The 25923-nt window shown below is 46.4% G+C and overlaps 1 protein-coding gene across 2 annotated transcripts; it reads right to left on the bottom strand.

Moving 5' to 3' along the window:
* Positions 1–5266: 5266 nt before the first annotated feature.
* NSFL1C (NSFL1 cofactor) lies at positions 5267–25165 on the bottom strand. 2 transcript variants are annotated; one of them, XM_059896666.1, is made up of 10 exons: positions 24988–25165; positions 22524–22621; positions 16770–16844; positions 14837–14869; positions 14099–14264; positions 13398–13490; positions 12056–12165; positions 11513–11650; positions 6818–6982; positions 5267–5668 (listed from the first exon to the last, which is right to left on the bottom strand). In XM_059896666.1, the coding sequence occupies exons 1-10, from the start codon at positions 25090–25092 to the stop codon at positions 5506–5508; spliced, it is 1146 nt and encodes a 381-aa protein (XP_059752649.1). In that variant the 5' UTR covers positions 25093–25165; the 3' UTR covers positions 5267–5505. The 2 variants fall into 2 exon arrangements, with proteins under 2 accessions (XP_059752649.1, XP_059752650.1); XM_059896667.1 differs by lacking the exon at positions 14837–14869 and having other exon boundaries at positions 24988–25164.
* Positions 25166–25923: the final 758 nt, after the last annotated feature.

Consider the following 25923-nt stretch of genomic DNA (forward strand, 5'->3'; position numbering starts at 1 on the left):
GTCTGCCTGTGACAAGCTCCTGGGGTCTGTCTTGCCCCTCACCTTCCTCAGTGTCCTTTAATTACTGTCCCTCTCCCCTGCAGACTGTACATGGGGTGCGACCTTCAAGGAACTCCACCATGGCCCCTTGGACCTGGCACCGAGGAGGTGCTTACCAACCCTTGTTGACTGATGGCTACTGTGGGCTATATTTCTCACTTGTTTTAATCTCCTAATCTGCAAGAAACCTGGATTTTAGAAAATGTATTTCCCTGTGCTCAAGATCTCAGCTGCCCTTAGCAAGCTGAGGTCTGAGGTCACGGCTTATCTACTTTCTGTCCTGATGCAGGTAACAACGTGACACTTAACGAGTGTGTGCCTATACACGTTATTTGATTTAATTCTCACAGTAACCCTCTGAGGCAGATACAATTATTATCTTCCTTTAGAAATGAGGACATTAAGGCTCAGATAGGGGATACAGCCAGTAAGGGGTGTGGCAAGATTCAGATCCAAGTCCAGCTCAGGGCACTGGGCACTTTGTCTCTTGGTCACTTGTACCTGTGCCCTTGGGGCATCAGGAATTTGGTTTAGATAATTGTCTGGGCTTTGCAATAACTCTCACCCCCCAACCTTCCCCACCGCCCCCCCCCCCAACTTTAGATCTCTGTCATCTGGCTGGTGAGCTGAGAGTGTTCAGATGGCCAAAGTCTCTCTTGAATTCTGGCCACAGCTGGAGATTTGGGGACCTGTCTGGCCTGCCTGGAAGAAAAGCCGTCCTATCTCCATGGGGTCACGTGGTCCCACCTGCTAAGAGCCTTTGGCGTCTCTGCTGATTGGGGCCTTGCCCTCCAAGTTCCTGTTTGAAAATCATCCAGAAAAGGACAAACCCCTGGCCCGGGGAGAGGGGTTGCAAGCTGACCTGCCATCTTACCAGTCTGAAATCTTTGGATACACCCCATCATTTTCAGGGAGTTGAGGTGTCCCAAATCTGCCCTGTAGGCTGAGTGTTGTTGTCAAAACTAACAGTACTGGCTGATCTGGGGACACAGGCGCTCACAGGTTTGGGAAACAGTGTTACTAGCATACAGTAATTGTTACTAACAATACAATAATTCTGCTGAGAGCCCATTTTACAGATGGGAAGACTGCAGAGCAGAGAGAAGGAGTTGAGTTGAGGAGGAAGGGCTTGACCCCAGGGCTCTGGAGTCCATTCTTGGTTTCCTTAGTCTTCTCTCATCCCACAAATCCAGAGGGGAACTTAGTGTCATCCCTCAGTAGGGACAAGATGCGGTCCCTGGCACTGGCTCCAGGGACTTGTCCAACGTCATACCTGGTAAAAGATGGAACCTAAGTTCAGAGCCAGATCTGCCTGCCCCACGCCTTCACAAATCCTTTGGGTTTGTCTCTTGAGGAAGGAAAACTCTTTTCCTCCTTGTTAATGAACATCCTTCACAGCCCAGCTCAAGGGTGCCCTCCTCCCAGAAGTCCTCCTTGATTTCCTGCTGCCCTTCTCCCCATGTGTCCCAGTCATTACTCCCACTGCTGTCCTTGGGCCTGCCTTTTTCACAGCCGTAGAGCTTGGTGGTCAAGGGCTGTGGCTTTGGAGTCAGGCAGCTGGGGATTCAAAGTCTTGGTTCTGACTTTTACTTGGTGTGTGACTTCAGGCAAATCCCTTCACTGCACTAGGCCTCAGCATTTTCCTCCACAAAATGGGCTACTACGGTACCTTTGGGTGTTGTCAAACTACATGAAGTAAGGTATATACAAGGTCTGGCACAAAGTTAGTGCTCAAATTATGGTGGCTGCTATTATCATCAGTAGAAGCTAAAGAACTGGTCCCGGCATTGAGGATCTCAGGTGCTCACTGTGGAGGTAATTAGCCCTTAATAACCTTCCTAGTCCAGCCCAGGCAGGGTGGGGAAAGTGCTGGGGGGCATTCCCTTACACCCTGGGCCCCTCCCCACACACACACCTGTTTTTTGTTCTGCCTAAGTGTCTTTTCCGGAAGAACCTGAAGCTATAGCACCCTTTAGAATGATGCCCCCCTGTGGCTGAATGGGAACCTGCTTTGGGAGGAAGGGAGTAGATGGGGAGGTCTTATCTCCATTTCACAGGTTCATCCAACCAGTTATTTGCTGAGGACCTACTATGTGTCAGGCACTGTGCCAGGTGCTCAGGGTACATGGGTGAAGCATACAAAACCCCCTGCTTCATGGAGCTTATAATCTAGTGGAGGGACAAAAGAATCAGAGTGTATAATGCATCAGCTGGAGATTAGGATAAGACGGAGAATAAAACGGGACAGAGAGATTAAGTGATGGGCAGGGGACAGGTCCTGCAGGGCTCTTCAGGCTTTAGAAGAAGTTTCTAGGGCTACTGAGGAGCTCCTGAGGGCTTTAAAAGGAAGAGAGTAATGGATGTGGTGACTGTGTGTGAACAGACTGTCAGGGGCAAGGGCAAGAGCAGGGGGACCAACAAGGAAGTCACTGCAGTTGTTGACGTGAGAGATGGACGATGGGCCAGGGAGATAGTAGGGAGGGATGATAAGTGGCTGGGTTTGGGATGCATTTGCAGCAGAACCTGGAGGACTTACTGAGGGACTGGAAGGACTGGGGTGAGGCATGAGACTGCTGAGAGAGAGAGAGAGAGAGAGAGAGATGCAGGCACATGGCACAGGAGCTTGCTCAGACCGGGAACCAGGCTGGACACTAGAAGTCAACAATGTTTGCTGCTCTGCTTCCCTGGCCTGGCCTAAGAAGACAGAGGATGTTGAAGGGGGGAGGGGAGGACACAGGAGGGCACATCCTCCTTTGTCCCCTTGACAAGGGAGCAAAGCCCATTTTAAAGAAGGAAGACCTCCTTACTTGGCCCTGGGAGGGAGAAGTCCTGACACCAGTTTCCCCCTAAAAGGCAGTTAGGATAAAGGGAGCAGCAGGGAACCCACATTTCTGCACCAACTTCTTCCCCCAATGAACTCAAAGTCAGCTTTAAGGAGTTCCTGGCAGGGATGGGCACACTTTATACTGTTGGTGGGCATGGGAAGGAGCCCTGTGGCTCAGGAGGGCACTTTCTCAATGCCATCCAAAGCCATCTCTTGAGGAAGCAACCAGACGTGTCCCAAACTGTACCTACAGGCTTGTTTAGCATGGTGTGGTTTACAAGACCAAAGAGGAACACACATGCTTGCTGCACAGTAGAGACTAGTTTAAAATGTACTCATTAGGGCATCATCATGACAACTAACTTGCATTTTTCACTCAGTGACGAATTTTAGGTATCTTTCCATTAGGACATGTCCTATATGTTGCAATATATCCTTGGGCCAGCCTATTTAATGCCAGGAGGATCCCACTCACTAGCCAGTATTTGGGATGATCCAAAATGCCTCAACTGAGAACTGCCCTGAATTCAGAAACCCCAGAACCAGTGGCTGTTGAGTATCCGCCCCCCTCCCTTTTTTTTTAAAAAACCTATGAAAGCCTATCTGGATGGATGAACCTTTCCATCTGGGCCACCAGCACAAAAAACTAGGGCTGAAAACATCCTTTCTTAGCCTTGAACCAGACTAGCGTGGTCCCTGGTTCTGTGGTTGGCAGTCCTTCTGACCTAGGGCCAGTTACCTGGCTGGTCTGCACTGTGGTGGCTGCAACAATTAGATCAGCTGCCTCACTCACTTCCCAGGGCTGGGTGGGAAGCCAAAGAGGCCTTTGTGAATTCTACACGATGCAGGTTTTAAGCGTGTTTTTATGCTTTGTTCTGGTTCTACTAATCAACATAGCAGAAACCCTCAAGAAGGGTGGGGAGTGTCGAGCGTATTTATGCATACAGGGCTGGGGTTGGGGACGGAGTGCACGTATATGTGACATGGGGGTTAAGAGCAGGAGCCTTGGGGGGCAGATAGGCCTTACCACTTACCAGCTGTGTGACCTGGGCTTCAGGGTTTGGCACTGTACAATGGGACCGTTGTGAGGCACTGAAGTACTTACAATGGTTGCTGTCATTACACAACTTCTTCAAAGCAACCCATTAGAAAGTACAAAACTCCTTTTGTCCTCATTCTGGTTTTTAATGGTCAAGGTGACAATAATCGTTTCTCCAGACCAGCACTTAGTTTCATATTTACCTTCAACTGTGGCAGATGCCGCAGCCCCAGCAACCCCCTGCCACTTTGGGATCAGAAGCACCAAGCCAAGTCCCTTTCTCAGGTTAGATCCCCAAGGCCTCCCCCACTCTGGGTAGAAGTAGTGTTGCCTCTTGGCTCATTGCAGTGGGTGAAACAGAAAAGAGAAAGTGATTGGTGATGACTGCTTGGAAAGAGTACTGAGGCACGTTATGATTCAAACCCAGAAAATTCTGAGTCAGCGTTGATTCTAAGTCTGTGGCTCATTTAATAGGGGGTGGAAAGGCTTCCATCCAAGACCCCAGTGATCCTCCTCTCTCAAACTTGCACACTTATGGGGGGAGGGTCTTGTCCTGGCTGGGACTACTGCCCAAGTTGGTGCAAGTCAGAACTCAGCGGGTTGAACAGCGGAGTGAAGCCTGCACAGCAAAGCCATCTTTGTTACTCACCCTGACTTCAGTCAGCAGAAGCCTCCTGCAAACGCTAACACAGTACAAGGAGCTCGTAGCACAGGGAACACACCCCTTCTTCAACATGTGATTTGCCATGCGTCATCAGCGCTCAGTGGTATTTTGATTGTTTCTCTTTCAGACCAAGATACCCTGACTCTGAATTCATCTGGGTTGGCACAAGCTGTTTCCCAGTAAAAAGATACCCTGTCTACCTCCTAGGTACAGATTTCTGCATGTGGAGTACATAAAGCAATGACAGAGCAGCCTGGATGATGAGGGAGGAAAGCACTGAAGCAGGAGGTGTAGTTAGAATCTCAGCTGGCCAAGGCCTGGAAAGTGTAAACTTCCCAGGGTTTGAGTGAAAGGAGCACAAGGGTTGTGTGCCTCTGGATCTGACCTCATGCTTCAGAGGACTCTTGCTGCTGCCCAGTTTTATCCAGGCAAGAGATCTGTTCTTGTGGAACTGAGTGGCTGCAAAAGCCTTTTTCTGTAAGTCCCCCCACTCCCTTCCCTACACAGGGGAAATCCTCCACTAGTCATCCTGGGGGCAGCGGGGGACACACTAGTGGGCGGGTGTTGTGTGCCACATGCAATTTTTACGCAGAGGGGATAGAAAACTCCTCCCCGCACACCTCAGACATAAATATGATTTTAAGATAATCAAAGCCTGCCTCAGTGAGAGAGGTTCTGTATAACATGCTGGTGATATTCCTTCCATTTTTTTGGTTGTTTTTATTTTTTTCTTTAAAGTCCATTGATCGTCACAAAAACCCAGGAAATGCAACTAAGGAGAAAACAAATGTCCAACTGAGATCTAAGAACGCAGAGCTATGGAGGAGACATGGCACTGGACTGCTGGGTGTGCGGGAGGGGGTGGAGGGGTGGTCTCCACGGGGCAGCTGGCCATGGGGGACACAGGAAGGAGATGAGGCTGCTGGCTGGGCCAGGCAGTTATGTTAACCGCTGCACGATGACGGCATTGAGCAGGTTGGCTTCCTTCAGGGTCTGGCTCTCGTCAGCCAGCTCTTTGTTTGGGAAGGTGGTCATGAGGACAAAGCTGGTGGCAGCCATGGCCGGCCGGGCGTCCACGATGAAGAGTCGGATGTCGCTGATCCTGGTGGAGTGGGGGGAGTGGGGAGGTGGGTGAGCAGTGTTCTTCCCTGCTGTCCCCACCCCCCGCTTCGGGAGGCTCTATCACATCCCCAGGTCCCCTCCCCTGCCCAATCCTTCTCCACAGAGTGTCCAAAGCTCTCATTTGGAACCACATGAGCTCATGTCACTCCTTTGTCTAAAACCCTTCAGAGTTGCTCCCACTTCCCTTGGTATAAACACCAATCTCCTGACTGTGGTCCCGAGGCCTGCCTAATTTTATACCACCCTCCTTCCCCCTGTTCTCCTACCTCCCCATTTCAGTTCTTCATCATGCTGTGCTCCCTGCCCACATTTGGGCCCCTCTTCCTAGAGGCTTCTCTGCCTGATCCCTTTTCTGTAATCCTAATCAAACTTGTTTCACAACTAACCTCATGTGAAGCCAGTCAACACTCAAGGATTGGCAAGCCATTCCCTGGGCCCCACATGTGGGTCCTGGTTTATATGGCCTATGATTGATGAAATTTAGACACTGCTATTCTAGAAAAAGAAGTTGCCAAATATCTTTACAGGCAACAGTCCTCCCCTGCTAATCCCTTCATCACTTTGTGCCTCAGTTTCCCCATCTTTAAATTGGGGAGGAACAGTTGCTTTGATCCCAGATGATCTGAGATGGAACAGGTATTCTATAATTCTTAAAGTCCAGATCTAGAAGAGACCTTAGTAGCCTAGTGGTTTTCAGAGGCTGCTTGCGGGCAGGGAGGTAGAGGAAGCCAGGTGGGTGGGAGGGTACACTGCATCCCCTCTCCCCTCCATCAACCACAGCAGTTCAAATTTTATCTGTTCTACACTTGGGCTTTAGCATGAAACTTCCTTTGAACAAATTGTTTGGTGGCTAAGAAAACCCCTCTGAGGAATCCGATCCCCTAATTTTAGAGATGAGGAATGAGACCCACACAGGGGAGGGAGCAAGTCACTGGCCACACTTAATGGAAGAGTGGGAACCAAACCAAAGGCTTCAGACTTGCATACTTTCCTATCCCACTGCCTCCTCTGGGGAAAGCACGGAGTGCCTGCTGGTGTTTAGGAGGAAGAACTGCTCCCTGCTTCTCACCTGTTTGTGGGAGTTTCTGGGACCCTCTTAGAATAAGCCAGGCCACATAATGCAAGGTACCTGTGGCTGTGGTTAAATTTCTGCACCAGCCTCCCGCCATCAGCAAGCCGTATTTGGATGTTTGTGGTAGGCTGTGACTCATCAATTGAGATGGAAGAGCTGGCTTTGGCTTCATTTTCTGCCTGTTGGGCTGGAGAGCTGGTATTCAACACCTGGGGGGCAGTGCTGAGGAGAGAGGATCGCGTCAGGACACAAATAGAAACAAGGCCCCACACAAGAGGGGAATCCTGTCTCAGATTTTTACTGAGCATTTGCTACGTCTGGTGCTGTTTGTTGCTACTGATATAAGGAGTGTCCAAGACAGGATCCCTGTCCTGATGGAACTTAGAGGTCCAGTGGAATTCACCTCAACCCCCAAATTACTGCTAGCTCCCTCACTCCTGGAGTTGGGCAAGTTACCAACCCCCTTCTTCCTTGGTGTCCACAACTGAACAAGGGCTTGAAGGGAGGAAAGCAGTATGCACGACAGCCTGGGCCAGGAGAAACTGGGACCTGATGCTGGAGGACCCAACAGACCAGGATGAGTTTTAGCCTCAGTGAGAGGCTGAGGGCAGAATGGGGAGGGGGCACGCCAAGTCTGCAGATGAGGCAGGCATGACACAGCTTGGCAGGTGACTGCTGGAATGTAAGGGACAAGTCCAGACTCTTTTCCTCTGATGGAGTTTTCAGGCCTGCCTGCCCCAGTGCAACCTCACTCATGTGAGTATCTCATATTCATGTGTCAACTATCAGGAGGTGGCTGAGATTTCTGGAAAGCCAACTAAGTGCCTGGCACCGCAGGGACTAATTATACAATATGAACAGGACACAGTTCCTACTGTGGTGTTGACAGCTCAGATCCTGGAATGCCATGGACCAGGGTATGAATTTACCCACTAGCTATGGTAGTGTTGGGCTAGTTATCTAAGCTCCCTCAGTTTCAACAAGGGTAGTAACAAGGTTCTTTAACAAGGACCCTTGTGAGGATTAAAGGGGTGCTACACTCCGGGTGGCTGACAAACACAAAATGCACACGAATTCCCCATTCTCCATAACCGTTGGAGGCTTCACCTCTCTCCTGTAAACCATCTATGCATCTCATTCTCAGCCTTTCTCTTAGCAGATGTCTTGGCCTAGACCTATGCAGAGAATAGAGGCCATTGGATGAGAACTCCCTTGCTTCCCCTCAAAGCCTCTAATTAGATTAATTCATACACCTCACCGTTCCCTCTGATCCTTACAACCTAAAAAGGGTATTCTCAGCAAATCCAACTGAAAGTGCTTTCCTAAGTGTGTTCCCTGGGACCCTAGTCCCTTGAGTTATCTCCAGGAAGGTTTTGGAAATGCCACATATTATACCAACAGCATCACAGGCCACTAACATATTAAAGAAGGTCTTGAGAGATCGTGAGGTTAAGGCAAACTTATTTGACCACCATGTCCTTTCTTTCATGTTACGCTTGTTAACCTCCTGCAGATTGTTTCATGGAACGCAGTGAAATGTTGCCCCAGGGCACATAATTAGCAAGGAAGAACTGAAAACTGAACTTACTCTTTTCTGTAAACATGAAAAACAGTGGCTTAGAGAATTACAAAGTGGAGCTCGGAAGAGAAACCTGGCCACACTTACTGGACATGAGAGGAGCTTCTATGGATCAGCCTCACAGCACGTGGGACTCAAATGTGGGCTGAGACACAGATAAATTACACCATCACAGGCCTGAAGAGATGCTTGGAAATAGTGGAAAGTTAAATGTTGAACCTGTAAATGCCTAAGATCTACTCTGTTCTGTTCATTAGTTTTAAGGGCATTAGGTCAACTCTCTAATTAGACTCCAGGCAGCCTGTCCCTCAACTGTTTATAACAATTCCAAGTACATGATGGGTACTCACTGATGCTACTGCCTGCCAGAAAGGCCTGAAAGAGAGAGAAGCTGAATCACCTGACTGCTCATTTCCTTTGTAGTGGGAATAAATTGGGCACTAAGGTGCTTTGTTGCCACAATGCTACCTCCTGAGACCCTGCCACCTGCTTTACAAAGATGACCACTACAGAAAGCATGGTGAGGGGGCAAAGCTCATCCTGGCAGCAGTGTCACCCTTCACCCCCACCCCAAGTGCACTCTTGGTGTTTGGTACTCAAAATCAAGTAAATGCAGGCTTCCCAAATCTTCAGATTAGTTCCCATCCAAACAAACAAATGCAAAGCCTAAAATAAAAAAAGTTTCATGCAACTGAACGAACTTTTTCAAATTTCTGAACTGAGAAAAGTCTATTCATTTTATTTTTCTAGGTAATTGGAGAAAAAACAAGCATTGACTGATTTTTGAGGCAAACCTGAGAAAAATTTCTTAAACTTTTGGCTTCTTGATCATTTTAGTTAACAAGAAGACAATGGAAAGCATAGTAAAATTTATTGGAAAAACTGAAAGAGCTGTCCACCTAGTTTAGACTGAAAAGCTAACGTTCCATCTCCCTTAGCTGTATAAAACATTTTTTTAGCTCATTTTTCATTAAAAGCTAGAACTGAAATAAAATCAAAGTGGAACTGGCAATGAACATTTATTTAGCTGACAAGCATCACATCTGATTATCAGGCTCTGTCTAGACTTGTTGATTCATGACCTGCACTAAGTATTCCCATCCTGCTAAAACAGACTCCTTAAAAACATCTTAATTTTTTGAGATGTGGAGTCTTCACATATAATAGAGTTAGACTTTCCAATAGTAGAAGCATTTTCTGTTAGTATCATGAAACCTGACAAACCCAAACTGCACAGTGCTCTGGACCCTTCCTTATAACTACTGGTGGGTGAAAGACGGATACAACCTTTTTGGAAGGCAATTTGACAACATCTTAAAAATATGAAGATCTTTTGAGCTAGCAATTTTACTTCTAGTACAACATTAAGGGGTATATAAAGATTTAATTAGAGATATTCATTGTAATGTTGTTCATAATACTGGCAGCCACCTAAATGTTTAACATCAGGGACTGGTTAAATTATGGCACATACATAAGATAGAAAATTATGTTAGCATTAAAAATAATATTGTAGAAATACACTTACTGATCTGGAATGACAGCCATACTACATTGATTAGGCAAAATAACAGGTGATAGAACATTTATTTTTACACACACACACACACACACACACACACACACACCCCCACCCCCATATACATATACAGACTGGAAGGATACTTCCCAGATACTAACTGGATATATCTGGGTGTTAGGTTTAGGGACAGTTTTTATTCTTTATCTGTATTTTCTATTTTTTTTTTATAAAGATAAACACATTTTATTTTAATAATATAAGGAAAAAAACTATCTGGTGCTCCACAAAGCTTACCATAGCTGACAGGTAAGTCACAGATGGCTCAGAGAACAGCTGTCCCGGACTAACCCACAGGCCCCAGTGTGGTAGATGAAATGATGAGCAGGGTGGACTTAACTATTTTGGTCCTGGTAAACCACAATCTATTGGTCTCTAATGTCCTGAGCTATGACCCTTGCTCCTGATGAGGCAAGAATGGCCAGCAGGGAGGCAGGGGATTCTAGGAGAGGGCCAGCCAGAAGCTCAAAGAGCACAGCTGTTGGCAGACCACACTCTGATTCCTGCAGATGGTGGTGAGGTGAGCAAGGGCAGTGCCTAGTTCAAGAGCTGCCAGAGCTAGGTCAGAAACGGTGTCTTGCTGTGTAGGAGTGTGGGGAGAAATGCCAATCAGAAGGCCTGATTCCAGTCCTGGCTCTACCATAGGGAGCACCTAAGGGTATCCCTTAAAGTCCAAGAGCCTCAGCTTTCCCTTTGTAAAATAAGGATGGTACTGGCGGGGAGGGTCACCATGCTGAGTGCCTCTCATGTGCAAAGATCCCTCTGAAGGATACTGACGAAGTGACCCCATGTATGGCCAAAGCTGAGTGGGTCCCTGAGAGAAGGCTGCCTGTCTGTGGGATGGTCAAGGATCTGGTGTGAGAACCCTGCCTATCAGAGGTAATAGGGACTATCAACCAGTCAGATCCTATTAGGGGTTTGAATGCAAGATAGAGATAATGGCAGAGGACACGTGGCAAAAATTTCACAGGAGATGACAAACTGAGTCTCAGGCAGGACCAAAGAAGTAGAGATAAGAGCTGCCATAACAGAGGAGCAGCAGGCTGCAAAGGGGCAACAATGTCTCTGAGCTTCCCTGGATCCTAAACGATGCCGCTGTAGGCTGGCTGGCAAGAGTCCAGGATTCCTTTCTCCTCTGAATCCCCATTTCAAGTGACCTGAATACGTGTGTCTGTTTCAGCCTTAAAGCCATGAAGAAGGTTATCCCTGCCCTGGACACCCTAGATTACCGAGTCAAAGCAGCAATATGTTACCTTTACTGATTACACTGACTGCTCACTGTGGGGCAGTGCTCTACGTGCTCCTCCCAACAGTAATCAAGGAGGTAAGGATTCGTATTAGTCCCACTTTATAGTTGAGCAAACTGAGCCTGTATAGTCCAAGCTCATATGGCTAGAAAGTGAAGAATAGATTTAAACTCAGGTGTGTTAATGCCAAAGCCTATGTTCTCCATACTCTTCCTCCCATAAAAATAAAATCTGAAGTACCTTGTACTAAACAGTAAAGAGCTATACAAAGTGAGCTTTACACAGGGCCTGCTGGGCCCGGCAGGAGTGGCCCACACAGTCCCACTCCCCCCCGTGCTGCTCCTTACCTGCCCAGTTTCTGACCCTCGCCAGTGAAGGCTTTGAAGGCTCCCTTGGGCTTCACGAAGTCCTCGTCCCGATGGTCCTCCATGTCCAAGTTCACCTGCCCACCGTGAGCTAACCTCCGCAGCTCTGCTGGCACCTCTCTGTGGGAGAAAAGGCAGTGCTGGGGCCCACACAGAGCAGGATGGGAATGACAGTGATGGGTACAAAGGGAGGAGAAACTTCTCAGTTCCAACTGTGAAGCTGGGCTTCACAGGGAGTCGACTGCTCTAGCGGCTACCTGTCCACCTCCCCTTCCTCTCATGCCTGCTCAGAGTCAAGAGTGGAGACCTGTACCTTATTTGGTGACTTGGCTCTGTCCTAGGCCCAAAGGGGAAATGTAGATACACAGGGTTTTGGGAGCAGATCTGTGAATCTGTATCTCAACTGTGCTAAATCTGCTTAAAAATGTAAACTTCTTAAATAATAAATATTTGAATCAGCTTCTTCTTTCCCATCTGCCATCTCACTCACTGATATGGAATCCGAAGGAGGGCTTTTCTGCTCACCCTCTGCGGATAGACTCCAGAAACTGGGCATTGGATGGGTCTTGGTAGCTTCTGAGTTCACCATTGTCCAGGCTGAATCCACTCTTCCAGAGCTTCAACACTACATGAACCTGTGACAACAGGAGGTAAGCAGTCCATACATTGTCAGGAACCTGGCAAGCACACCAGCATGAACTTGCAAATTAACGAGTTTTTACTATTTTACTGTGTCATTATTAAAACACACAGACAGACAAACATATACTCATGCACAAGGAAATCAATCAACAACCAATGAAATAAGTATTAACCTAAAATAAGAAGGTGATATGGCACAAGTTAAGAGAATGGGCTTTGATTTAAGCAGACCTGGGTCTGCATCTTGATTTTGCCACTCAGTAGCTAAGTGGCACTGAGCAGATGACTCAGTTGAAGCTGTAGCTTCCTTATCTATAGGGTTGCCAGTGTGCTTGGCACAAAGCTTGTTGTCAACTAAAGTAGCATGGCAAATCTTACGTGGACTATTTTGCAGCCATTAAAAATGATATCTACAATTTCTGTTAACGACTCCCTATATATATACACAGAAAAGGGTCTAGAGGACTAAAGACCAACCTATTAGCAGCTGCTACCTCAGGTGGATAGGATTTTTATTTCCTCCTTGCTTGACTACTTTACTTTGGGAAAAAAACCCAAAATAATTAAAAACAAATACATTATGGAGACTAATGGTCACAGGGTCATATGAAAATGTTTATGGCACTGAAAAAGTATATATATATATATATATATATATATATCTGAGTCACTTTGCTGTACAAAAGAAATTAATACAACATTGTAAATCAACTATACTTCAATAAAATTAAAAAAAAAAACGTTTACGACATAAACCTCAAAACTGATTCTACAGTATGATTACACTTATTGGAGAGGGGGGATCCCTATGCGCAGGGAAAAAAGGACTGGAATACAATACGGAAAAAGTTCAAAAAGTACGTTTCAGGCTTCTTTGTGGCGGGGGGGCGTCTAAAGACCAAGTTCTTTAGGCACGTTCACACCACCAGAGAACCCTGGAATCACTATCCCTCTGCCTGAGATCCATGGAATGCTCAGAAAACTCTTTTATTTGTCCATCCGCTCTGCCTGTCCCCACTCATGAGCCACCCCCCACCCCCGACACCCAGCCAGATGAGAGCTTTCTTTGATTCTCAGGTAAGCCTTTCCATTCATGGATGACAGCAAACCTGCTGCCTCTTCCCTTTCAGAGGCTGCTGATTCACGTGTAACATGGGACTAATTTCTCCCCCAAAATGATAAAACAGTCCATGAGCTTCCCTAAAGAAGGTAGGTGCACACTCACATCTTGGCCGGAATGCCGCCTCCTTTCTCCTGCCACGTAGGCAGACTCTTCCTCTGGTGCTGCTCCAAGGCGGTAGCCACCTCCTGCAAATGGCTATAAAAGCCAAGTTCATAAACACCGGAGGAGTGGGTCAACAGTTTACAGGTTATTCAGATACAATGATGTTATCTCAAGCTTGTTAACTACTAGGTATACTTTCTCTGAGTAGGAAACTCAGAGACTGGGGTAAAAACTGGAATGGTGGGGGGATACTGTTTGGTTAAAGGGAACGGCTGCTACTAAGCTCTAGTTAATCATGACCATTTCAGAATCTAGGTGTAGGATAACACTAAAGACTTTTTGATTTTCACAAAGAAAACAGAAATCCTGACTGTACGTAAAACAGGTGGCCACCGATTCAATTAAAACAAAAATAAAGCAAGACACTGAGTAAATCAGGTTGGTTAGGCCAAACAAAACATGTTTGCAGAACCTGATCCAGACCACAGGCCATAGGTTTGAAAACTTTGCCCCAAATCTTGATTTCATGTTAAAAGGTAAGAGAAACTGCACTGCTCTTCTGCATATGAGAGGAAGTGAGCAAATGAAAAACAAAACAAAAACAAATTCAGTCACTGCTGGGGTGAGGAAGGCCTCCTTTCCCCTGCTCTGGAACCTCAGTCCTGTGGACACAGACAACGACCCCGACCCCTTATGCTCACTCTTGGTTTACTGGTCTCTCCAGGGCTCTTGGACACTCGCTCCACAGCTACGGCTCCATGTTCCTTGGCACCTTTAAAGAGATCGTCCACCAGCTCGTTGGGACTTTTCTTCCTGGGAGGGCCAACAATCTGCTGTCCACTTCTCTCTGAGCCCCCGGCATAAAACCTGTGCAGAAAATACACATCTAACACCAAATATACTTAGAAAACATGAATAGAGCATGTGCCAGGCTCTGGGCTAGGAGCTGGGTACAATGAGGCAAAGGGTACAAATGCCCATCTTTAAGGAACTTACTGTCTAGGTGGGGACAGATTTAAGAGGCAGGCAGCCATATTGCAGTGTGAGCCACAGTAGAAGTCAGTAAGGGGTGCTCGGGGAACACAGAGCTGGGGAGTACAGTCAAGGATTCCTAGAAGGGTGTCTTCTGGGCTAAATCTTGAGGATGAGTTTATCAGGTAAAGAACAAGGGAAGGGTATTCCAGGCATGCACGACAGCACGTTCGCTCTGGGAATTCACCATCCGTCGGCCAGCACCTTTCCAGCAGATGATCGCTATGGTCAGTTAGAAGCAGCTACCACTAGCAGCCCTGGATTAATGGTGGCAGTGGCGTGGTTAGTACAAGCAGCTAGGTTCCACTGTTGGCTCTGCCACTGAGTGACCTGGGCAAGCCAATGCACTGAGCTAACCTCACTTTCCTTCTTTGAAATGGAAGGGAAGGACCACGTGCCCTACCTACCTGTTCCTTAAGTCAGGGCCATCAGGTTCAAATCAGCGGAAGTATGCAAAAGAACAAGCACAGAGTAATGCACACATGTAAGGTGTGATACAGCACCGAGAGCTCCCAAGCCTCACCTAACCTTGCAATTCTTGTGACATACACCGGGCGGATGCGGAAGAGTGGGTACTGGAGGAGGTCAAGGAAGCTCAAATACAAGCCCCAAGATACCCATACCTGCTTTGCAATGGGCCAAGCATGGCTTGAGATGAAGTTAGCACCTTTTTTTTTTACCTGCATCTGAAAACCTTCAGTCATGTAGCCTTGGCTAGCTGCCTCCTTATCACTCCTATTCACAGCTAAGTCAATAGCATGTCTCAGTGGGGAGAACTGAGAACCTATAAAACTGAGCCTCAGCCTTCCATTTCCTGACATTCCCCAGAGAATGCAAGGCAAAACCCTAGGCCTTGGCATGGACAACAGCACCAGTGTCATTAGGTCTGAAATGCTGAGGGACCAGAGATGTAACCGGGATGTGAAGTAAAAGAAGGTCACCGCCTGGAGGATGTGAAAGGACAGGAGAAGTAGGAGGAGGTCGTTTAGGAGTTGGGCATTCACTTACTTGATGACACTGCCTTTCATTCAAGGAGTATTAAAACACTGAAATTAACATTTATTCCTGAACTTTGAGTGTATCTAAATAGAAGGCTCTGAGGTAGTGTAAAGGTCACTACGTGGACGAAGACAGGGAACAGAACACACATAATTTCTCAGCCCACTTCCCAAAGAGTGACCACGATGAGATAACTGCATTTCCATAATGGTTATTATAAAATGGTCCTTAGGAATGTTTGACAGACCAAGACAGATTCCATGGAAAACCAAAACCCATGAAGTGAGGCTGCAGCCAGTTCATCCTTGTTCATTCCAGGTAGACAAAGTTCTGTTCAGTGGACTGTAAGATCCTTATTAAGGGATCTCAAAGCCCTGGCTTACAAACTAGGAATCTGTGATCAAATGCCTTAAAAATACTCATGCCCCTAACCCGGTATTTTCATTTCTATAAACTATCCAAAATAATCTGAAATGTAGTCAAAGATTAATACACAGAGATGTTCACAGCATTGATATTTAAGGTGGCAAAAAACTGGAAATGATTTAAATGTCGAGCATTCCATATGATGACCATTATAGTCACTGAAAGCACTTATGAAGAATCTTAATGACCTGGAGAAGTATTCAAGATGTAGCATTAATCCTACAAAAGCAAGAAACAAACATCTGCCTTTCACCATGTAAAATACAATATAAACAAACTACATTTACACACAGAACCAACACTTAGTGGAAATATGTCAAAATATTAACGGTAGTTACCAAAGGGTAGATGAGTGTTATATTTTTTTTCATTATGCTATTCTACATTTTCCACAATGGACACTAATTTTATTATAATGTTCCTAAAGGTTAAAAACAAACCAACAAAAAACAGTACTGTGTCTGTATATTGGAGGAATATACACTTGTAAGCCCTTTTTTTCTCTTTATTATGTAATATATTGCTTTTTCAATTAAGGAAAAGCTGGAAGGAAATACACCAAAAATATTATTGATACGTGGTTACCTCTGGGTTGTGGTACTACAAATGGCTTTTTTCCTTATAGATTTATTTCCCTTCCCCTAATATTCTTCAATAAATACATATTATCTTAATAATTAAAAATGAAACAGAACAAAAAGAAATCCAGAATACCCCAAAAGAAAAAAAAATAGTAAGAGGACAGGGATCACTTCTAAGCACAGGGAGTGGAAAACTGTTTCTAGTATGCATATGACTAGCCCACAGTAGTAATGGCTAATGATAACCGAGCATGTTTATCCTTCTAGGCTGTTCTAGGTGATTTATACATTACCATGGAGTTTCCTGTGGACTGTGCCCCCAATAAAGACTCACCTCTGACCCTCCTCATCCTCCTCGTCCTCGTCTTGGTCATGAATGAGGTCTCTGAAGGATGTCACCCTATTATCGCTGGAGACACAGAAAGGAGCAAAATGATCTCAAGAGGAGTAAAAGAAAGGTGATCCACATCATCAGCTGCTAACAGTTGAGGACACTGAGGTTAGGTTTTTTGGTGGGGCAGGAAGAGGATCTATGGGAAGAGGGTTAATCTCTCAAGTTTATATGCAAAACAATGATATTTATTCAAGGTCACACAGTACTAAGAATAAATTAGGAAGTGTATCAAGAAGTAAAATGAAATCCAATTTAAGCTCTCCTAGAGGGCGAGGAGGGAACCAGATAGGATCTGTACTACTTTAAAAACATACTACTGGATAGTGATTTTCATCATATAATTTCTAAATATTGGGGGAATGCCTGTGTGCCAGGCACTGAACTGGATGCTAGGTCTATAAAATGATCAGGCACAGTTCTTACCCTTTAGTTGCTTACAGGCTAGTGGCTCTTTGGCCAGGAAACCATCCATTAAATACTGTGCAACAGGGGCTGTGACAGAGGGAAGCACATGGGATGTGAGAGCAGTCTCCTGTTCTAGGTGGGGGTGGGGGAACATCAAGAAAAGCGTCCCAGAAAAATGCAACATTTGGACCTAGTGCTAACAAACTAGGGGACCATCAGTCAATTGGATAAAGGATGGTGGGGCTGGTGGGGAAAGGGGACCAACAGGGCATTACAGGAAAGCAGCACAGGCACATACACAGAGACTAGTGAAAGTAACACATTAGAGGAAGGATAAATCATCAAGAAGTAAAAATGAAATGAATATATGCATGAAAAGGCCTCTGCTTCTGCTGTAGGTTAGTCAAGTATTTATTAGTGTTTAGGAAAAAAGCAGGGTTGTGTGGGGTGCGGTAGAGAGGGCACACTAAACATGGTATGAGAAGGGTTAACTCCCTCCTCTGACAGTCTTACACTGCCACTTTTTTCCTAGTTTAGATTTGTCCTTAAGGAAAAATCTTAGTTTTTCAAGGATCATGAGACACACAATTTATAAAAACATTTTCTGTATTCCTTAGGGGGAAAAAAGTTGTTTCTCTTTAATATGGTGGGAGAGGGTAATGGAGATTTAGTGAGGCTAGAGAAGGAGTCGTTTACTCCAGTTCAGCCTTGAAGAAAGATTTATTTCAGGGAGACAATCAGAGGACAGAATAGGCTCTGAGGCTCCACTAACTAGAAAAAAGAGGACAAAGATCAACCGATGTAGCAAATACATTCCTGCCTGAGTGAGCTGAGAGCAACCTCCTGGGCATTCCTTCATGCTCTACACAACATGGTTTAAAAGGATGCAAGTGATAAGATCCATACTAGTGCCCTAAAAGGCTAATTCTACTCATTACTCTTCCCAGGGGAGTTTTCCACAGATGCTTAGCTTAGCATCTATGGAAAAAAAAATCCTCTATCTCTCCGTCGTTAAACACCTTCAAATACACATGTGTATACCTGCTTGAGCAAACCACTTGCTCTGGCTATAGGTCTGACTCTTTCCCCAAAAGTTCTTACACCTAGACTCTGACAGTATCTAACACAGACTCTGGTGTCCATTTACTTGGTTCCAATCCCAACTTAGCCTCCAACCCTGGGATCTTGGGCATGCTAATGAAATTCTCTAAGCCTTCATTTTCTCATGTGAAAATGGAGACAATCAGCACCAACCTCATGGGCGTGCTGTGAACAGTCGGGGTGCTGATGCATGGTGTAGCACATTTCAAGTACTACTCTTGAGCAGCAGTTCTCAAAGTGCTGGTCCTTGGACCAGGAGCATCAGTATTACCCTCAAAATTGTGAAAGATGCAAATCCTCAGCCCCTACCCTAGACCTCCTCAATCAGAAACCCTGAAAGGAGTGTCTACCAATCTGGTTTTAAGGAGTCCTCCAAGTAATTCTGATGCATGCTCAAGACTGAGAACAACTGCTCTGGAGTAATGCTCTGAGAGTTACCTTAACAGTATGGATGTCCTGGGGGCATTACCAATTTCAGAATACTCTCTCTTGTATCTTCCACAAATAGGCAAAATGTTTCAGAAATTTCAATTTTTCAGCATCAGAACTCTATCTCCCAGGCACCCTGAAGTGGCACAAAAGTGCTTTGTCAGATCACATTTTCTGCAGTGACAGAAATGCTGTACCTGCACCGTCCAATAATGAAGCCACTAGTCACACGTGGCTATCGAGCATTTAAAACTTGGTAAGTGCAAATGAATAACTGAATGTTTTATTTTAATTAATGTAAATAGCCACATGAGGCTAGTGGCTACCATACTGGACAGTATAGTTTTAGAGAATTAGACAACGGTGCTCCCTAGAATTCTAAGAAAGTACAGTTTGGTTGAATGAAAGAATAAAAAAAAGGAAGAAATAACAGCCTACCTCTTGCTCGACCCTGTGCTCGGTACAGGGGTGGGAGGTATTGCACAGAGAGGTAGCTAGCACATGGCAGAAGAAGCAGCTTTGGATTTAGACAAATTTGGGTTTGACTCCACTATAACAGCAAACGTGTTACTCAACCTTTCCTAAGACTCAGCATCCTGACCTGCGAAATGGTGAGCACCTGACCTACTTCCATGGTTATAGAGGTATAAGAAGAGAACGTATGTGAGAATATCTGGCAGAGCCAGACAGATGGTGGGTGCTCCTGGAATACTAGCCCTCCCACCTCCAGGAACTTACAACTTACTTAGGGAGAAAAATATTAAGGTAATTATCAGGAGAAGAATTCAAGACAACACAGGAAAGATGTCATACAGTAGTACGTGGATATGGGTTGTGACTGGAGTTCGTGCTGCCTATGGGTTGGGGGATAACATGCTCAGTAGAGAAGGTGGGGAAGGAGCTAAACCTGGAAGGACACAGAGGATTTGCACAGATGGAAAGGAAGCAAGAGAGTGGGCATGTCCAGTCAGATGAGAGGCTCAAACAAAAGCAGAAGAACCAAAAACAAGGCAGAATTGAGACACCAAACAAATCAGTTTGGTTGAAATAAAGATTTAAGAAAGGAGGAAAAGGGGGATAAGATGAGGATGGCAGGTTCACAGCAAATTCTGGAGGACAGTGAATGTCCACAGGGAGAGGCAGTACATCATTCTGGCTGAGAGCTGAATGCTGGAAGCAGAAACAGATCTGCATTTAAATCCTTGTTTTACTAGTCGTGTGATCTTGGGAAGATGCCCAGCTTCAGTGTCTTCATCTGTAAAATGGGAAGAATAACGGTACCCACCTCACAGGGTTGTAGTAAGGGTTAAAAAGATGTATATATATCAATAAAAGCTTAACCCAGTGCCTGGCAGCTGGTTAAGTGCTCAATAAATGACAGCTGTTATAACTGAGGAGTTTAGACTTCCTCCTATAGCTATGGTTAACCTTTTTATGTCCCACAGCCCTTTGAGAATCTGATAAAAGTTATGAATTTTCTTGCCAGAAAAGGTACTACATATACACAAGTTGTTACCTACAATTTCAGGTAGTTTATGGACCTTCTGACATCCATTCCACAGATTCCTCCTAGGGGGTTCAGGGCCTCCACGTGAAGAACCCCTGTTCTAGAGTCAGAGGAGGAACTCACTAACTGAGTGCTGTGCCACAGAGGCAGTGATGACATGAAAAGGTATGCGAGAAGATGACAGTGGGGTCGGGGAGAGCTCAGCAGCAGGCTAAGTGTCCTGCAACAGTCAGGTCAAACAGGGGAAAGGCAGGCCCCACACAGGATTCCTCTGAGGTGCCAGCACAAGCCTGCCTTTTCCTGAGAATGCAGTCAGCCTTGACCACCTGGACAAGGACAACGATGTAACAAACAGTGCCTTCCCTCTCCCTTTTCCTTGGCTTCACCTAAGCCCAGTACCGAGTCTGAGGCTTAACCAAAGCAAAAAAGTAAGACCTTTAGGCCTGCATGTGTGCTCAGTCTTTTACTCTCCGCAGTCTTAATATTAAACTCTATTCCCTTGATTCTTTTACTTTTAAGTCTACTTTTTAACATATAGACTTGCTGTGGAATGAGACAGGGAACAAATAAGAAAAGAATGGGGAAGATGAGAATGGATGCTAATAATGGTAATAATAAAATGACAGTAATAGCAGTTAACACGTTCTGTGTTCTAAGTGCTATGTAAGTATTAACTCATTTAATCTCCCATGTGGTAGGCACTATCATCATTCCCATTTGACAGGTGACGAAAACTGAGGGACTGGAGATGTTAAGTAACCTGCCCAAGGTCACAAAGCTCTAAACTGGCAGTGCTGGGATTTGAACGTGAGCAGTCAGGCTCCTAGCCCAGGTTCTAATAAACCATTGCCTTTTTTTTTTTTTTAAAGATTTTTTTTGATGTGGACCATTTTTTAAGTCTCTATTGAATTTGTTACAATATTGCTTCTGTTTTATGTTTTGGTTTTTTGGCTGTGAGGCATGCGGGATTTTAGCTCCCCAACCAGGGATTGCATCTGTACCCCCTGCATTGGACAGTGAAGTCTTAACCACTGGACTGCCAGGGAAGTCCCATAAACCACTGTCTTGCCAGGACTTTGGGTCTATCAGAGAAGACAGGTGTGAACATGTGACTGACATCAGAGGCTAAGTTTCAATTTCTCCTCCTCTGTATTTTTGTGCCAACACCCCAACAGTAATCTGGGGTGCCTGTGAAAGACACACCCCAGGAAATCAGCTGTCTCTATCAGCAGCTACAAGAAAAGCCCTTATCTTATCAACCAGGTCCCGGGCAGTAACATCTTGATGTGCCATCATTGACACCTCACACGTGGGCATCTATGAATAACTAAAAGATGTCCTGCCTATTACCTCTTTCCTCTGGAAATGTAGGTAGGGGAAGAAGTTAAGGAAGCAATGAGAACTGGGGTTAGTGTTCCTTCTAGAAAGGGAGGAAATGTAATTTAAATCTCAGATGCCCTTAGAGAGAAACACAATTTATCACTTCACCAGCAAAGACACACTATATCTGTATTCTGGGGTTGAATTCAAACTCAAATAAATTGAGAACATACACCAGAGAGTAGAAACAAATCAGGCTACAGCAGAGAGGGGAGCTGTAGTTCAGACACCTTTAAAGGAAGAGGCCCTGCCTGTCTCCCAGAAGACCTACATTATCCCACTCTGTAGATCACAGCAGTGATCAGCTGTGAGAACCTTGGAGCCAGGGTGGCCAGGACAGGGGATGCAAATGGGACAGCAAAGGTTAACACTGCTTCACAAAATAAGACAAGGTCTCCCTAATCAATTTGGGAAACGGTGGGTTAAACACGTTTATTTTCTCTAAGTCTTCTTAACAGGGTAATGGGCATCCTAAAATATTGAAAGAGCCTTTTTAAAGTCACCTGGCCTAATCTTTTACATCTACAGCATCCCTGAAAGGAAGTACTTCGGTTTCTACTTAAAAACTTCCAGAAATGGAGAGGCCACTCCTCATATTTCATAAATAAGAGACCCCCCCCCCCAAAACATCTTAAAAGTTGGTTCTGTGGTTTCCTCCAGGATTGGATCATATACCACACTCAGTTAAGAATCCCAAATCTCTACAGGAAAGGAATAAGTCTTGCAAGAAACTACTACCCACCAGTCAGTCTATCTTCCTCCCTCAAACCCACTGGTCCACATCCCCAGGCCTGAACCCTCTGTTGAGTCAGGAAATAGCTCACCATTGCTGGAAGCACACCAATGTAGCAATAACTGAAGTTGGCCCTTACCTGGGGGCTGTGCCTCTGGATACTGAACTGGGGGTTGCCTGCGAAATGGTCACAATGTCTTCGTCCCCTCCATCCTCATAAAAGCTTGCTAGGGCGATCTGAAACAGAGAGATAGTAACTTGGGATCCTTAAACAGGCCTTCATCTAACACATCTCCTTTCATCTCCTTTGAACACAAAGGAGCAAAGACACAAAAATATGGCCCACACTTACAAGGCGGTCTGCATTTGGGGGGGCCATAGAAAATAAGACCAAAAGGTAATGGCTCAACTATTTGTTTTTATATTACCTGAAAAAAATTCCACCTACTAAGGGGAAAAGAAGGCAAGAAGGAAAGTTGGGATGGAGACACTCCTCATTCTCATTTTTATTAGGAAATGTGATCGAGTAAAAGCAGTGTACATTTATTGAGCACTTATTTATGAGCCATGTTGTTCTGAGTACAACTCTACCTGTGTTAACTCATTTAATCCTTAAAGAACCCTATGTGGTTAGTGCTATTATCATCTCATTTTATAGCTGATAGAGAAGCACCGAGAAGCTAAGAAAGCTGACTGAGGTCACACAGTTGGTAAGGAGTAGAGCCAGGCTCGATCCCAGGCAGTCTGCTCAGGCCCTTACTCTCAGCATTTAGGTGATAGCCAGGAGTTGGGAACTGTGAGGTCAGTCCAGATTGCTACTTTTACTTTCTCTCTGAGGCTGTTTCCTAATCTGTGCAATGGGGACACCCATCCCACCAACCCTGCAAAACGGACGAGAGGATCCATTAACATTTATGCAGTCATGTCTTAGCTCTATACATACGGAAGGAATATGGGCCTCTTTTGGCCATCTGTAATTGGATGTTTCTCGCATGGACTCAATGCACAGGTATTTACTTATCACTTACTTTGCACAAAGAAGTAAGAGAGCAATGAAGTCTACAGAGGTGAAAAAGACGTGGCTCTTGTCCTCAAGGTCACCACCTTTTAGGAGGCAGTGAGCTGCTGTGGGACATAACCAGCCTGTTGGAAGCAGCGTGCCTTTACAGAACACACTTTAGCAGGCCTGCCAGGAGGCAGTATGCTGCCGTGGGACATGCACTGAACTGGCATTGAGGGGTGTCTACATTCAAGTCCTGGGCCAGTCATGTCACATGCATGAGCCTGTTTCCCCACTAATAGCATGAGGAGACTGGGACTGATGACCTGCCACCTGTAACACTGTGAGCTTTTAGGTCTTTCAGGCAGAAGCTGCATTTTGTATTTCTGCCCAGCACAGGGGCTTTACACTGTGTGTCTGTACAGGTGTGATGCTTTATCTAACTCTTACACTTTCGGGAAGCATATAAATGGTGAAGTCAGCAGACACAGTTCAAATCCTAATCCCTGGGTGTGTGACCTTGGGCCTATCACTTGACCTCTGAGCTTCCAATTCATCTATACAACTGAGGAAGTTTTCTTTACCTCACAGTGTGGCTAGGATTAACTGAATCACCATACGTAAAGTGCCAGGGCACATGGTGGTTAAGAGCTTGGGCTCTGGTATCAGACAGAACTGAGTTCAAATGCCATCTCTTCCACTTGGTAGCTAGTGAGGCACTGAGCAAGTTACTTAACCTCCCTAAACCTCAGCTTCAAAATGCACAGGTTAAATGACTTAAGACACCTAAAGCAGTTAGAACAGCACTTGGCTCATGGCAGGCACTCAATAAATTTTAATCATCATCATCTACCTAAGACGTAGGCTGGCCAACAACATGTATGCAATTCTTCCTACAATTAATTACTGAGTGCCTACTACGTGCCAGGCCTTTTTCCAGGCACAGGGGATTCAACAGTTTACAAAAATCCCTGCCTAGTGTAGCCTATCTTAATGTCTTCTTAACTAATAAATATTTAACGTGTACTTAATACATGCTGGTGAACTAGACGATAAGCTCCACGAAAACTCCCATTTTACAGAAGAGTTACTTATTAAAGATGAATAGGCTCCACTAGCCAGTTTCTCCCAGCAATTAGGTAGGAGGGGGCGTGGGCCAAGTCCTGGGCTGGGTTTCTCCCCTGTCCCGAGGCCGGGGCTGCGAAAATGGAAATGAACGAGCACCTAGTCCCCAGCGCCGCTCCACCGGGGAGCTGGTCAGTCGGGCCGGGCCTGCAGCCGAGACTCGGCGCGGCAGCCACGCCCCCAGGCTCCCCTTCTTCACGCGGGCTGCGGCACTGCCCAAAATCTCGCCGACCCGAGAGCCAGGCAGAAGGGGAAACTGAGGCCGGGTAGAGCAGGTCCGGGCCGGAGCTAGCCCGCGTTTCCCCACGCCCAGGCCAAGCTGGCGACGCGTGGCAAGCGGCCCCAGGACCCTGAGGCCTGGGTCGGGCCGCGGCCCGGCGGGATGACTGTGCGCTTCGACCACTGCGGGCTTGTCGCGCCAGGCGTCCGCGCTCCGCAGTCCCCAGCCCGCCCGACGCGGCCCGCCTCGCGGCGCTACCTGCAGGTCCCAGCCGGCCGACTCCAGGAAGAAGCGGGCCCGGTCCTCCTCGGCGCCCGTCACCGCCACGAACTCCCTCAGCGAGTCCTGTCGCTCCGCCGCCATCTTAGCTCCGTGCGCCGCCCAAACCGCTCCGGGCGCCGCCGCACAGCCTCAGCCCTGCCGGCGCGTTCCACACACCGGTCAGCCCTGTCCAGCTGAGCGGCGCCCGCCCGCAGGCCCCGCCCCATGCGGTGCCTCACACAAAGCCTTCCGTGCGAGAACTCCGCCGCTCCGCGCCCTCTGGCGGCCGTAGCGTGGACCCGCAACCTAACGGCGGGGGTGGGAGCGCGGGGAGGGAGAGAGGAGGGGCGGGTCTTCCGCTGTGTACCTGTGGGATGAAAGATCCCGAAAGGAGTCAGTTTCACAATTATTCATTGAGTCGTTTCCTCATTTCATTAATTTATTCAGTCGTTCATTCACTTACTTGTTCAAATATTTACTGAGTGGAATCAAGGGCCCGTTGCTCTTCCACGGCTGGGGATCAGCAGCGAGCAAAACAAAGTCCCTGCCTTCTTGTTGTTCACATTAGAGAGCCTTGAACAAGTCACTCTTGTCTCCCAACCCTTCCGTGGCTCCCCATCTCAATCTGCTTAAAAAATGTCTCAGGGCCTGCAAGACCCCTGTGAGATGTGCCAGCTCTCCATCTCATCTCCTAGGCTTCTCAGTATTTCCTCTGCTCCAGGCACACTTCCTTTCTTGCTGTTCCTTGAAGGTGCCAGACGCGTATTTGCATCGGAGCCTTTGTGCTCCCTTTGCCTGGAGCGCCTTTCACTCTCTGGTGGGCAAGGTGCTCCCTCACTTTCTTCAGGTCTCTCAGACACAATCCCGTCTTAGAGGTCCTCAGCTTCTTTGCCCTCTTGCCTCTCACCACCCTGCCTGAAATGCTCTTCTCTT

The sequence above is a fragment of the Balaenoptera ricei genome, chromosome 15 (genome assembly GCF_028023285.1).
Source record: "Balaenoptera ricei isolate mBalRic1 chromosome 15, mBalRic1.hap2, whole genome shotgun sequence".
In the NCBI taxonomy this organism is placed as follows: Eukaryota; Metazoa; Chordata; class Mammalia; order Artiodactyla; family Balaenopteridae; genus Balaenoptera; species Balaenoptera ricei.

Coding starts and splice junctions, on each gene's coding strand:
- NSFL1C (XM_059896666.1), bottom strand. CDS start 25,092: ATGGCGGCGGAGCGACAGGACTCGCTGAGGGAGTTCGTGGCGGTGACG. Junction 11,651..12,055: donor CTGGAGTCTATCCGCAGAGG/GTGAGCAGAAAA, acceptor TTTCTCCCACAG/AGAGGTGCCAGCAGAGCTGC. Junction 5,669..6,817: donor AAATTTAACCACAGCCACAG/GTACCTTGCATT, acceptor CCACTCCACCAG/GATCAGCGACATCCGACTCT.